The sequence below is a fragment of the Pelophylax lessonae genome, assembly GCF_965119305.1.
Source record: "Pelophylax lessonae genome assembly, chromosome: 4".
Taxonomy (NCBI): Eukaryota; Metazoa; Chordata; class Amphibia; order Anura; family Ranidae; genus Pelophylax; species Pelophylax lessonae.
In genome coordinates, this window is record NC_138771.1 from 313598847 (window position 1) to 313614259 (window position 15413).

A 15413-nucleotide genomic window follows, 5' to 3' on the forward strand; every position below is an offset into this window, starting at 1 on the left:
GAGGTATTTTGCCACGAACTCCACAAGATCGAAGTCTGAGTATAATATGGGCATAAAAAGCACTAATTTTTCTAATGCCTCAACATTCAATCCCCCGGGCCCAGTAGCACCTGCTGTGGCGGTTTTCAGGGACTTGGTCGCTAAGGATATCGACCAACTCCATTTGAATAAATGCGGGATGAATTCTGCCTTTTATAGAGGTTTGAAGTCTCTTAAAGAAAGAAAAGATATTGTTGTGAGGCCTGCGGACAAGGGCGGCGGGATTGTTATTATGGACACCGCCGCCTATGACGCAGAAATGCTCAGACTTTTATCTGATAGGGAGACATATTTGCCATTAGGTGGGGATCCTACATCTAAGTACAAGAAGGAGCTGGTTAACCTAGTGATGGAAGGTTTTGATAGGAAACTCCTCACTAAGAAGGAAAAGGCATTTTTGGTGCCCTCCGCTCCTAGGGTGCCTGTCATGTATTTTTTGCCCAAAATACATAAGGATCCGATTTGCCCACCCGGGAGACCCATAGTTAGTGGCATTGATTCTGTCACTTCCCGGGTGGGCAAATATATTGACCATTTTTTACAACCTGTGGTGGTTAAGATGCCCTCATACCTGCGAGACTCCATGCAGGTGATTAATGAGCTCACCAACATCACCTGGCAGGAGAATTATATTTTTGTTACAGCGGACGTTGCGTCACTGTATACTATAATATCGCACCAACATGGCAGAGAGGCAGTGTCTCATTATTTGGGACTCGAGAACCTTTTGGGCTTTCAGAGGGATTATATTATTTCCCTCTTAGACTATGCAATGTCCAGGAACTATTTTTGGTTCAATGGGACCTACTATCTGCAGAACAGGGGTGTGGCCATGGACGCGAAATTCGCGCCCAGTATGGCCAACCTGTTCATGGCTAAGTGGGAGGAGGATGTCGTCTGGGGTGTGCCGAGGCCGGAGCTTGTACTCTGGCGTAGGTACATCGACGACATCCTCTTCCTATGGGATGGCACGAGGGAATCCCTGAGTCAGTTTATGGGCACCCTTAACAACAATCAAAGGGGCATTAGCTTGACCTATGAGTCGAGTAGTGAAGAAATTCATTTTCTCGACCTTAAGATCCGTATAGAGGAGGGTCAGATTGTTACTTCCACTTTCTTTAAGCCGACTGACAGGAACGGATTCATAGATACCACAAGTTGCCATCATAAGGCATGGTTGGAGTCCGTTCCTGTCAGTCAGTTTTTGCGCTTGAAGCGCAATTGTTCACGGAGGGAGGACTTCCTGTTGGAGGCTTCCATCTTGAAGGAGAGATTCCGTGAAAAGGGCTATGATGAGTCCCTCTTGACTCAGGCTATGACTAAGGCTGATTCCATGCCTAGGGGGGATCTCCTACAGCCAAAAAAGAGAGACTCACCGAAGTCTTTTGATTTCGCCTTTTTCTCAACATACTCAACCCAACACTTCTCCGTAAAAAACATCTTGCGCCGTCACTGGCATATCCTTAAAAACGATGGAGTGTTGGGCCCTCTCTTACCTCCACAGCCTCAAGTCATCTATCGGGGTGTTCCCCCCTTGAGATTACAGATAGCCCCTAACATCAGGGACCCCCCTAAAAGAGTCTCATTTTTTCAACAGATGGGAGGATTTTACAAATGTAGGAGGTGTACTATCTGTAAATTAAATGTGGAAAAGAGGAGGCGCGTGGACACTTTCAGATCCGAAACCACGGGTCAGGATTACACCATTAAGCCATTTATAACATGTACCACAAGATATGTGGTTTATTTGGTGAGATGTCCATGCGGCCTTGACTATGTTGGCCGCACTATCCGAGAGCTTCACGTGAGGCTCAAGGAGCATGTGGCCAACATAGTCAAGGGCTTCCCGAAGCATAGCCTGTCAAGGCATTATGCTGAGTGTCACAATAAAGATCCCAGTGGAACCCTATTTTTGGGCATTGATTGCTTTTCAGGCCACTGGAGGGGAAGCCATATGACAAGGGGGGTCTCGAAGCTCGAGACTAATTGGATATATAGGTTAAGATCTTATACCCCCTTGGGCCTTAATGTAGAATGGGATTTAAATGCCCATATCAGCAACTCATAATTTCTATTCTTTGTGCAGTTTGACTCAAAAATGTTTTAATATGTTTTATGTGATGTTTTTTATGATTGTTAAAAATTTTATGTGATTTTAATCGTCATTTGCTGTTCAGACATTATTGTTATAATAATGTAACTCCCTAGTCCTTTTTGGGTGTCATTGCTGTCTGTGTCGGTAGGTGGCGCTGTTTCCTCGGGCTGCGCTCATTAAATCTATAGTGGATATTTTTATCCTTGATTACTATTTGAATTGCCCCGCTGTTAATATTTTATAGGTCGGGGCATTCGGAAGGTGGAGAATATCGCTATTTTTATCAATATTGGGGGTGTTTTTTGGATATTATTATTTCCATCCCCCTATAGTGTTTTTCTCCATCTCTTCCTCCTTCCTGTCCGGGTGGTTCCGGACCGTGGAGCGCATATCCGGTTTCCGGCATTACGCACTTCCGGCCTCCTTTCCTCCGTCATTAGAAAAGGCACAAGCGTAGCTGGCAACCACACCCCTTGACGACGACTGCTGAAGTCGAAACGTGCGTCGGGTGGCGTGCTAAGCGACGCGTGCCGCAGCGAGGAGGATACAGAGCGGCCATAGACCGAGCACTTGACAGCAGGATGCCTAAGAACGGGCAGGGAGACTCTGGTTATTCATGCGAACATTTCTTCTGAACCCTGTAAGTGGCTCTTTTTAGTGGGAATAAATTCTTGTGAAGCAGTCTGCGCTATGTGATGTTTTTTCTTTTTCCATATTAAACACACACTATCTCTGAACCTTTGCCTATGAATTGGATATCTGAGTGAGAAGTCTCTGATCCTTCATTTATGCGCATTTGATCCCTGTTGTGGGGATCAACGACATCTGGTAAGGAGTGGTGGTGTTTCTGAGTGCTTTTCTGGTGGTGGTTTACTCTGGATTCGCCTCTATAAAAGTGAAGATACATCTACATGGACTGTTTCCCCATTTTCACGATATATGTTATTGGGTTTAGCGCTACATTTAGTGTCCTATGTCTTTTAAATCTGAAAATTTCCAGGTTTTGTGTGGCTGCTTTACCCCTGTGATTCGTGATCAACTATATGGTCACCTATATATATATTTTTTACTGCCTATAGCGCGGCAATATTGTGTTTTATTTTTCTTAGAGGATTTGCAGCCCTGATGAAGCATAGTTACCTGAAAAATGTGTTGGCCAATCAACTGGATCCCAAAGCCAAGATAGATATCTATGCGGCTGTTTTATCGTGAATATGTATTTAAAACTGTCTTTTTAACATATGTGATGTCTAATAAATATTGTTATATTTTTACAAATTCTTTGTGTCTAACAACTCTGGAATGAACATTTAAAGTCCCATATCTCTTTGATTTTCTGTTGTTACTTGTGGGGATGGTACGTTCCAAGGATAAATCTTGAATAACATTTCATCCCCACACACCAAATTTTATTGCAGAATTAGCAGGGTAAAATAAAGCATAAAAAAAAAACGATTGCACCCACCTCTAAGTCTAAGTATTTGCAATATATTAAAATTGTGTCTTGGGTTTAGATACGCTTTAAGACCACTATTCATGTCTCTTAGATAGTCTTGAGTTTGACAATTAAAGATTGTTTTCTTTGCCTAGGTAGTTCATTTGTAGTATGTCAGCTTTACATTTGCCTGTTCAGATTGTATCTCTCTTTGTAGCCCCTCTTAAAATATTTGCTCAGTATAATCATTGATAATTCATGAGCTATCTAAGCAGAAAACAATCCTGTTTCAATAAGGATAAATCATTGCCTAATGTCTGCCGTAGTGGAAGAGTTAAATGACTTTTACAAATTAATTAATTCCCCCCTTAAAACGTAATGCTGATTAAGGTCCCCCAAGGGATTGGATTGTTGATTTTTCTACAAGCTAATTCATTTTCATGCAGCTCTAACCATGACTTTGAACACTGGTAATGTAGGTGTGTTCCTTACATTGCACAGTTCCGTTAGGATCAGCAATGGCAGTCTGAAAAAAATCACACACACATTCTCAAAGCAGGCTCTTAGTGGGTTGGCTGCTGTAAATACTTAGGTCTCTTCTTATTGATTATACATGAAGGTAAGAGAAGCATAATGAACCTAAACTCTTAATAGTAGCTATACTATTGAATCTAGTGCACTCTTTTCCACTCTCAGTAATGTTGAAGTGTCAGTTGATTACCATACATACAATCACAAATGCATGATTCCCAAATATCCTTCATTTGGAACCGAATCCCTCTGCCCCTTTTCACCTTAGCTGTCCCATTTTTTGGTCTGATATACACTATATTACCAAAAGTATTGGGACGCCTGCTTTTCCACACACATGAGCTTTAATGGCATCCCAGTCTTAGTCAGTAGGGTTCAGTATTGAGTTAGCCCAACCTTTGCAGCGATGGCAGCTTTAACTCTTCTGTGAAGGCTGTCCACAAGGTTTAGGAGTGTGTCTATGGAAATGTTTGACCATTCTTCCAGAAGCGCATATGTGAGGTCAGGCACTGATATTGGAGAGAAGGCCTGGCTCGTAGTCTGCACTCTAAATCATCTCAAAGGTGTCCTATCTGGTTAAGGTCAGGACTCTGTGCAGGGCAGTCAAGTTCCTCCACACCAAACTCACTCATCCATGTCTTTATACTTTGTGGAGTCCTGTGGACATTGCTTTGTGCACTGGTCCAAATCATTTGGTGGAGGGGGGATAATGGTGTGGGGTTATTTTTCAGAAGTTGGGCTTGGCCTCTTAGTTCTAGTAAAAGGAACTCTTGAGGCATCAGCATACCAAGACATTTTGGACACTTTCATGCTCCCAACTTTGTGGGAACAGTTTGGGAATGGCTCTTCCTATTCCAACATGACCGTGCATCAATGCACAAATCAAGGTCCATAAAGACATGGATGAGCGTGTTTGGGGTGGAGGAACTTGACTGGCCTGCACAGAGGCCTGACCTCAACCCAAAATAACACTTTTGGGATGAATTAGAGCGCAGACTGTGAGCCAGGCCTTCTCATTCACATCAGTGCCTGACCTCACAAATGCGCTTTTGGAAGAACGGTCAAACATTCCCATGGACACACTCCTAAACCATGTGGACAGCCTTCCCACAAGAGTTGAAGTTGTTATAGCTTCAAAGGGTGGGCCAACTCAATACTGAACCCTAAGTACTAAGACTGGAATGCCATTAAAGTTCATTTGCGTGGAAAGGTAGGCATCCCAATACGTTTGGTAATATATGGTGGATGTCTAAAAAAAGAATAAATAATCTATTAGCCCACACTACACCTTTTATCCAACCTCTAGGTGAGTGATGGTGAACCTTGGCACCCCAGATGTTTTGGAACTACATTTCCCATGATGCTCAACTACACTGCAGAGTGCATGACCATCATGGTAAATGTAGTTCCAAAACATCTGGGGTGTCAAGGTTTGCCATCACTGCTCTAGGTTATTAAAAAAAAACAATGTAAATAGCATGTCATGGTAAAAAATAAGCACTTATTAATTTAAAAGGTAACCCCAATTTCATGGTAAAAAATATACAGCAAAAAAAAAAAAAATAATAGTAATATGGCATTTACAGTTACTAAACAACCTATACTGTAATTTGTTTTTATTATAAATTACGTTTGCAATTCAGTCTGCAATATGGCAAAAAAAATCCAATTTCATGCTTTTGTAATTGGCTCGATGATTTTCTCCAGAAGTGTGCGCTAAGATTCAAGTCAGATTTTAGGCACCCCCTCAACAGAAATCACATTTTGGTAAGATACTCCATAAGGGTTAATCCTAAATGCAGGTCAAATGCATGAAAAAGCGCCCATTGAGTCCTAATGAGTTTCATTTTTCAACATGTTGAACAATCTGTTTGCCTGGTAGCAAGTATACTTTTTGCTTATTTGCACCCATTTTCGCTTGCTTAAAGAGAATTTAAAGTATTTCCAATTTTTTTATAGAATTGTTTGTGAAATAAATTTGCCACATGTAAATATTCTTACAATGGGCCATGTTTTAAAACTCTTCTTTACATGTATGATTTGTAATGCTATAAGTAGCTGTTGCTAAAATATGGGAGCGGAATTAACTAATTATAGACTTGAATGGTCATTGTTGTTCCTCCATAATACAAAAGTGAAGAATAGCAATCAACTACAATTTGTATCAAATTCACTAATGCAGAAAGTAAAATGGAGTTTACATTTTCTCCTTGTCCCTGCCCTAAAGGAGAAGTACACTCAAAGCTCGTTTTGTTGTACTTCTCTTTTGGATCACACGTTTGTTCTGCACTCCTGTGACCCTATTTTAGCTGACAGCCCACTGTTGGCTGACATCACAGAGCCGGTCCAGGCTCGGGCAAGTATGTGACAATGAAGTTGGGATCCTCCCACATACCTGGACCGGCTAGCTGCTGAGGTCCTGACCCACCCGCTCCCACCCTCAACACAGCCCAGTGCTCCAGTTATTGCCCAGGGGGGGGGGGGGGGGGAGAAGAGAGCTGGTGACTGACAGTCACCAACTCACTGCTCAGGGTACCCTGAGAACAGAGCGATCAGTGGTGTTTGATCACTCGGTTCTCGGTGTTAGAGCCAGCGGGGGACAGATGCAACATCTGACCGGTGCTGCATCCACCTAGGTTAAAATGATTTAGAAAGAAAATAAAAATAACCCTATACTTCTCTTTTAAATACAGATTGCATATCCAAAATAATTCTGCACAAATGCAAATACTGTAAGTGGGCTGCGTTAGATGCTTTAAAAGTAATGTATGTAATAATAACTTAGCCCCGGTTCACACTACTGCATGTGCGGGGTTCGCATGTCATGTCGGAGCGCACTGCTCCGACATGACATGCGATCAGCTGTGCGGTGCGAGTTTAGCCATACATTTTGTATGGCTAAATTCGCATCGCACCCGCAGCAAACACGCACAGGAGGCATTTTTGCTGCCGCATCAGGATCGGATCGCACAGCGGTTCACACTTGTGCGATCCGATCCTGTGCGAACTGCACGATCGCACTGCGATATGCGATCAAACTGGGGGTGTCGTTAAGATTACATTGACACCCCCAGCGGATCGCATATGGCAGTGTGAACTGCCGGGGGTGCGTGTGCGATGCGGGAACAGGCTGCGAATTCGCAGCCTTCCCGCATCGCATCAGTGTGAACTGAGCCTTACATCCAAACTTAAAGTAAAACATTGTGTATATATTTGTGTTAAATTGACTTCTGTTAAATTGTATCCCTGAAGGGCCTTGTGCAGTTTTATATTTCCTTCACATTGCCCATTTGTGCCCACCATCAATTAATTGATGCTGACTTTTGTGCCTGCCACAAATGAACTGATACGCATGTGAGTGGGTGAAGCGTGCTGCTGTAGCAGTAAACACCTAGAATCCAGTTGCAAAAAATAGAACTTACAGTATATTAACCACTTAAGCCCCGGAGGATTTTCCTGCTAAAAGACCAGGGGGTATTTTGCGATTCGGCACTGCGTGAATTTAACGGACAATTGCGCGGTCGTGCGACGCTGTACCTAAACGAATTTGACGTCCTTTTTTTCCCACAAACAGAGCTTTCTTTTGGTGGTATTTGATCACCTGTGCGATTTTTACTTTTTGCGCTATAAACAAAAAAGAGCGTAAATTTTGCAAAAATAGCAATATTTTTCACATTTTTTTATATGAAATTCCCCAAAAAAATGTAAAAATCAAAATTTTTTAACATTTTCGGCCAATTTGTTTTATCCTACCTATGTTTGGTAAAAAAAAATAGCAAAAAGCGTATTTTTATTGGTTTGCGCAAAAGTTATCGCGTTTACTAACAAAGGGAAAGATTTTTGTCATTTTTGTTGTTTTTTTTTTTAACGCGTAATGACGGCGATCTGCGATTTTTTTTGCGGTACTGCGATATTGCGGCGGACAGATCGGACCCTTGACTGACATTTTTGACACTTTTGGGGTTACCAGTGACATTTCTACAGTAATCAGTGCTATATATATGCACTGTTACTGTAAAAATACACTGGTAGTGAAGGGGTTAACTTTATTTGGGAGGGAGGGGCTGTGTGTGTCCCTAGGGGCGTGCTTTCTACTGTGATTGGCTGTGGCTTGAGCTGTAAGGACACTGATCAACGGATCTACATAGTAGATCCGTGTGATCAGTGTCTTTACACCGAGGAGAATGACAGGTGGCTTGTTTACACAAGCCGCCTGACTTTCTCCCTCTCCCCCGCCGATCGCCGAGTGACCGCGGACATCGGGTCCGCCAGTCACACGCGCGGGGAGTTCCGTGACCGCGCGGGAGCGGGAGCGCGCCTCCGCGGGCGCGCGCTCGCTCCCCAGACCCTCCCAGGCTAGTGACGTTAATTAACGTCACTCTGCCTGGCAGGGGCTGACCGCCGCAGTAAATCTACTTGTGGCGGTCGGCAAGCGGTTAAAGTCAAAGTTTAGCAGTTCAAAAAAAGCCCAGCAGGAAGACAACCCAACTGAGAATACTCACAGAATGTAAAAGCAGCGTGTAGCAGAGCAGGTCTCAGTGGTGCTGACAGTGTCTGTCTTGAGGGGTGGAATGCAGCCTAGCCAGTCTGTACCCAAGTGGGGAGGCTTTCAGGATGGATGTTGTGTCCCTATCCTTTCTTTACTCATCTAGAACCTCTCCCTACCGCTATTCACTGTCCCTGAAAGATGGGTGACCTGTACCTACACTACCCACACACGAAATGCGCGCCAATCCGAGGAGCCAGGATCTTAAAAAACAAACTCTGCCTGACCCAAGATGGCCACCAGAGTCACATGGGCTGCCAGCATCCAACCAGATCGCTGCCCCAGTGACTCAGGAAACCATAGAGGAACCATGCTCCTCTCAACTTTCTCACCCTCTTCAACATTGCTGTGGTCGAGCGACACCTGCAGTGGAGAAATCAGACTGTCCAAGCCTACACGCACTTCTGTGCTTGCCACCAGTGTATACCAATGTATACTTCTACACCCACAGCCACTTTATTAACTCTCACTTCTGTGCCCTCTGTAGCTGCACTGATATGCACTATGTGTCTACTGTCGAAAGTGGCAAAAAATATAAATAAAGGCATGAGAAATAAAAAGAAAGGACTTCATATACTAAGTGTTATCATTAAAGCGGAGTTCCGGCCTTTTCACTCACCTGTCCAACGGTCCAGCGATGCGGCCGCCCGAAGCCTCGATCCTCTTCCCTCTGGTCTTGGCGGCGCCGGCATCACTGCTGTGGGCACCCGGCTGTGACAGTTTGCGGCTTCACAGCCGGGTACCCACTGCGCATGCGCGAGTTGCGCTGCGCGTCTTGATTGGCCGCCAATTTTCTGGGACCTCTGACATGTCCCAGAAGATTGCAGGGAGGGAGGGGGAGAGGAGAACTTCCGTTCAGGGCGCCGCGGCGCTCCGAGCGGAAGTGGGAGCGGGTACCTGTCAAAACTAGGTACCCGCTCCCCCCCCCCCCCCCAAAAAAAATGACATGACAAATGTGGCACGTCAGGGGGTTAGAATACCTAAAGCGGAAGTTCCACTTTTGGGTGGAACTCCGCTTTAAATATGAAAGTAGTATTAAACCCCAAACCCAAACTGTAGTATATTGCAGCTTACCATTCATTAGATGTGGTGGCTGCATTAGTTGTACCTGGTGGTCTGGCCATTAACACATCTCCTGTATTAGGGTGCCTATGCTCTGGATGAAGGAGCAACAGAGACACATTTGGACAGCACCATTGTCAGTCTTGGGGGGGAGGGGAATATTGGATGCACTGGGGTGTCAAACTAGCGGCCCTACAGCTGTTGCGGAACTTCAAGTCCCATCATGCCTCTGTCTGTGGGAACCATGCTTGTAACTGTTAGCCTTGCAATGCCTCATGGGACTTTTAGTTCCGCAACAGCTGAAGGGCCGCCAGTTTGACACCTGTGTGCAGATTTAGATACACTAACAAATTGAAGCCAAACTCCAGATAACACTTTATAGGCAGTTACAGCAAACTGTTTTGTTTCTTTTGGAATAAAGGTTTTAAATACAGTAATTGAACAAAAGATGATGAATGTAAGCACCCCTGTCAGTGTTAAATGGTTTTGTTTCAACTCTCACACTGCTACATGTGCAGAACAGCTTATTCTGTTGAAAAACAACAGACTTACTGAAAGGATCACCCGGGGAAATTAACAAAAAAGATATAATGGCTGCATTTGTTTTTTTTTTTTCTTTTTTAGGCTTTCTTTTAATTTCACCTGGTGATCCTGCCAGTAAGTCTGCTATTTTTCAACAGAATAAGCTGTTCTGCACATGTAGCAGTGTGAGAGTTGAAACCGTTAAGCTGCAAATAATAAATGTTTGTTTTTGGGCTTATTACTGCTTTAAGTAGTAAAAATACAATTATTTTCAAGATATGGTCATTTAATTAAAGGGTCTATTACAGGCAATGTAAAATAGTGATTGGTGCTCATTACTTGGACACCAGTGCAGAGTAAACAGCATGCAATATAGATTAGACTAGCTGTGTTCCTTTCTTTGAAACAGGTGTATTCTTGAACAAAGAACTGACATTCCAGATCAGTAAGAGGTATGCGTTTTGCTTAGCTGCCTGTCAGATCTGATCCCAAATTACAGGCAGTGCTTGCAGGGCTTTCAGGTTCAGCTGTTTTGTTCACAATGCAAAGTATAAAGGACACTTGGAAAGCTTGTTTTCTGCTAGGCTGGCGTCAGGTGAATACACTGTGCTTTGTGTGTAATGCTGCAGTTTTCTTGCAGGGTGAACCACGGTATGGTCCTGTCACATAGGAATGTACTGGTCATTCTCCCTCTCCATGTGATAGAATGACAAAGAATATATTTTACATTCTAGTGGGGGAAATGGGGTGTGGAGGCTCTATATGCAGGATGTGATGGTACTCACCATCGCTGGGAATGAAAGACAGATACTTAATGGGCTCTGAGAAAATGGTTTGGATAACTTCAAATGGGAGAGTAATATTTATCAACAATATCTCTCAAGAAATATGAAGATTTAATCCCACTTTACACTGTGAGACCTATAGCCTGTTGCCATGAAGTCTGTGACTCCTAAATAATCAAAGCAATGCTTAGATGTGTATTCCATGTACTTCAATGTAGGAGACGGACAGGCTGTCACTGGCAGTCTTTTTTCTATTGTCTGTCTATTGAGGTGGGATGCGGATTGTGTTAAGTCTGTCTGTTCCATTGTTAAATGTTAATGACCTCACATTGTTTCTGTCCAGATGTCTAGATAATTAGTTCAGGTTAATTCTATTTCTGTATACAATTTCATCAGTGACGGTTGGTGCATATGGGGTGCAGCGGGGCGCCGCCCCCCCCTATCCATGCGTCCGGCCCCCTAATCTACATGTGGGGCGCTGGACACATGGACTTCAATGGGGCTTTGTTTTTTTTAGCTATGTGATTAGAGCCAGAGGCTCTAATGAGCTAAAAAAAAGGGTGGGCTCGGGGCGCAGAGCACTGATAGGCCCAATAGGCGTATTTTGATTGGTTTGCGCAAAAGTTATCATGTCTACAATTTAGGGGAAAGATTTATGTCATTTTTATTTATTTATTTTTTTAACTAGTAATGGCGGCAACCTGTGATTTTTAGCGGACAGATCGGACCCCTAACTGACATTTTTGACTCTTTTGGGGGGGGGGGCAGTGACATGTGGAATCAACACAGAGACTTGTGATCCTAAATAGGAGAATCACAGGCTCTCTGTGTTCATTCCAGATAGAACAACGGTCTGCTGTGTTTATAACAGCAGATCGTCATTCTCTCTCAGCGGGGAGCGACCGCGGGTGACCGGCAATTGCACCCACCGGTCCCATGGAACCCCCCTTCCTAATGGGGGTGGGCATGCGCCTGCCCCCAGGAGTGCTCCCGCGACCACTGTACAGGTACGGCGGTTCGCAAAGCCAACCAAGCATGCCGCAGTATATCTGCCGCGGGCGGTCCGCAAGTGGTTAACACAAGTTTTAACACAAGTTTTTATAGCATCACATATAGCGTGAAGCTTTATCAATTTATCTACTTTTTATTATGTTTGTATATCTGTTTATATATGTGATATAACTGCCTCGTATGAGATACACACAGGGAGCATGCTTTATCCCTCAGTTGTTCAGGCTTTTATCCAGATGTTACAGTTACACAGAAGTTCATCCCATTCCCTTTTGCTGGTATTTTGGAAATCCTCGAATGGTCCATTTGGTAGCACTCATCCTTCTTTTTGCTTCTCACATACAGAAACCTGACTTTGAAAAAAAAAAAATGTTAGTATAAAGTAGAGTTTGTCACCGTCACAACGGAGATTCTTTTTCCCATTAAGAGAGGGATTTTCCCCCCGTGTACATACTAACTGTTGTGTCCACAGAAAACAAAGTGAAGAATTATCTCTCAAATGGGGCACAGATGCAAAAGCACACCTGATAGGGGCTTTAACCATTCTCCACTCCATCCAAAATAAGTAAAGCTTTGGCCTTGGGTCAAGTTTATGTCTGCATGTTTTCTAAAACATCATTTACAGCATTACAGTACAATATGTAAATGTATGTATGCTAATTTTACATTAATGTGTCTAAATGGGTTAATATGTCTCCTACAAAATAATTCATGTTGTCTTATTTTTATTCCTTTGGGTGCTGCAGCTGTGGGCGCTCCCGAGGACGTTGCCCTATACGTGGGAGTGGTGGCTGTGGCAGTTTTCTTGGTGTTGCTGCTAGCTGTGATATTGGTGTGCTGGCGTAGGAAAGAAGGTCTGGATGCCGATGTGGCTGATTCCTCCATTCTCACAGCTGCGTTCCAGCCTGTCAGCCTCAAGCCTGGCAAAGCAGGTGAGGACCCTGAGGATAATACAGCATCTTCAAAATGTATTCTGTTGTTATTAGGGACATTTGTTAGTTGCGTAAAAGCAGTATGTACGCACAGTAGTAACAGACACTCCGTGATTGTAATGCCAGAGCAGGATATCATTAGGGGAAATAAGACAAAAATCATAAGTGATCATTGGCTGGCTGCCTAGAGTTAGCTTAGACACTAATAGCCCTTTAAAAACTCATTTTGACTTATTTAGGATGGAGTTACACTAATTTCCTCCAGTGTTTAAAATAAATGTCTCATTAAAAATATTTTCTGAAACCTATATATGAAATATGTTTTGTTCAACACAAGGTTTGATTATTATATGGAGTTTTCAGTGCTGCAACTTTTGTTAATAAAAATGTTAGCATCTTTTTCTAAGCTAAGCTCAGGAATTTTGCATCATTTCATTTAAAAAAAAAAAAAAACATTGTTCTTAATGTTCTAATAATGTAGAAGAACTAATGTAAATGATCACAAAGTAATATAAACTCATAGCATAAGGTGTAAGAATAGGGTCCATAGATGTCTCATGTGCCTTAGCTCATGGGGGCTTGAAGTGCTTCCCTATGCTATAGCCAAACTTATGTTTTTAAGGTTAAAGACATGTGTGGTAACCAAAGGGGTGGAAGACCAGGTTATTTTTTCTATGGACCTGGAGTGAAAATGGTTAGTGGTATTTGTGGATAGAGAATGCTCCACTATTCAAACATGCTTGCCCTTAAAATAGATGCTGGTCAAAGAAAGGAAAAACATGCTTTTCGTGTGGTCTTAACCATATGATGTGTAAAGGAGTCTAAATGACACTTTCTCGTAGGAGAGAATTTTGACACAATTTTGACAGCAGATCTGACAGGAAACCTATACTGAAGAGTTGCAAGGGTTGGGAATATTGGATGTACCAGTTGTTTCAGAGTGTTATAAAGAATGGGATGTTTTGTTTGGAGAAGACCTATATGTAGCATCAGGTCCAAGGCACATTTAGTTTGGGGTGGACTAGGGGATAAGTAAAATTAAAATATGTTTAACTGGTGACCCTGAGTGGAGATACTTCGCTATTCAAACATCAATCAGTGTTCTGACTTATAGTGACAGATTGTGGCAGAGAGAGTCTTTCATGACCAACATCAATGCAGTTCTGAGATGTCTAGTGACCAAATGCCAAGGGTGCAAAGGAAACTTATGTTTGAAAATATGAAAAGATAAATAACAATAAATCATGTCCTTCAGGAAAACGTGACTTTTACTACGCATACCAGTCACTGTGGCACCATGGTACTCTTTTTTTTTTAGCCCACAGAAATTGGTTGTGTTTGCTCCCTAATCCAAAAGTTCCCAGTCCTTCACTGATCAACTTACATCACTGAGCATAGCTACTTTATATCCTAAATAAACCTATTCCTCAAGAACAACATTTCTTAAAATGTTTGCATGATCTGAAGCAGTACATTTAAATCAGGTTATCATATTTTGTATAACAGTTGTTCTTTAACGGAAAACTAGACACAGTTTTTTTTTTTTTTTTAATTAGGTCAGGCTCACTTGTTAACCATTCAGCCAGATCTTAGCACAGCTACAATGACCTACCAAGGATCCTTATGCCTACGTCAAGATGGTGGGAATAAATTTCAGCTAACAAATGGACATCTTTTGCCACCTATGGGACCAGGTATACCAAGGGAGCATAGCCACACTTTGCCACGTCTCTCCACCCAGACCTATTTCCGTACTTTGCCTCGTGGATCCAACAATATGGCATATGGAACCTTCAACTTTCTAGGAGGCCGTCTAAAGATCCCAAATACAGGTATGTACTAGACTAGCTGTTCCCCCCACTACTCTCAAAGCTGCAGACCAGACACAGAAAATGTTTCTACTTAGAATCCTGACTCAGTGCCCCGCTACACTGGTTAGAAAGGAATCAGCAATGCAACATTGCCTAAAAAAGTGATCTGCTCAGTGATCTGCATTTTTAAAAAATGGTTCTTTTGTGTGAATTACAGTGGGTAGAGAAATTAATCAACCCCTTTAAAATAATCACATTTTGTTGCTTTGCAGCCTGAAATGAAGACAGACAACGTTTTTGTTTTATCCATTTGTATTTACTCAGTGCAACTTATAACATCCAAGTGAAAGATAACACACCAACATGTCAGAAAAAATTTAAACAAAAATTCAAAAACAGAATCACTGAGTTGCAAAAAGGATTTCCCCCTCCTAAAAATGACTTGTAAACTCAATCAGGTGTAGCTAACCACCTTCTCAATGGCACACAAAGCCATTTGACTTTCAGCTGTGATCAGCTGTGGTCCTTTTGATTAGCTCAGCATGAAACAAGCTTTCCTGGAGCATTTCCCTGATAGTGCACCTGAAGCAAACAATCAACTATGAGTGGCAAGGCACTGTCACCAAGATCTCCGGGATAACGTT

General features: G+C 42.7%; 1 protein-coding gene across 1 annotated transcript in view; it reads left to right on the plus strand.

Annotated features, from left to right (window-relative positions):
* UNC5A (unc-5 netrin receptor A) overlaps window positions 1-15413 on the plus strand; it is a 623577-nt gene that overhangs the window by 489963 nt on the left and 118201 nt on the right. The window contains exons 8-9 of the mRNA XM_082255192.1: window positions 12773-12958; window positions 14515-14790. Of these exons, the coding sequence (XP_082111318.1) occupies window positions 12773-12958; window positions 14515-14790 (462 nt within the window). The remainder of the gene's footprint in view (window positions 1-12772; window positions 12959-14514; window positions 14791-15413) is intronic.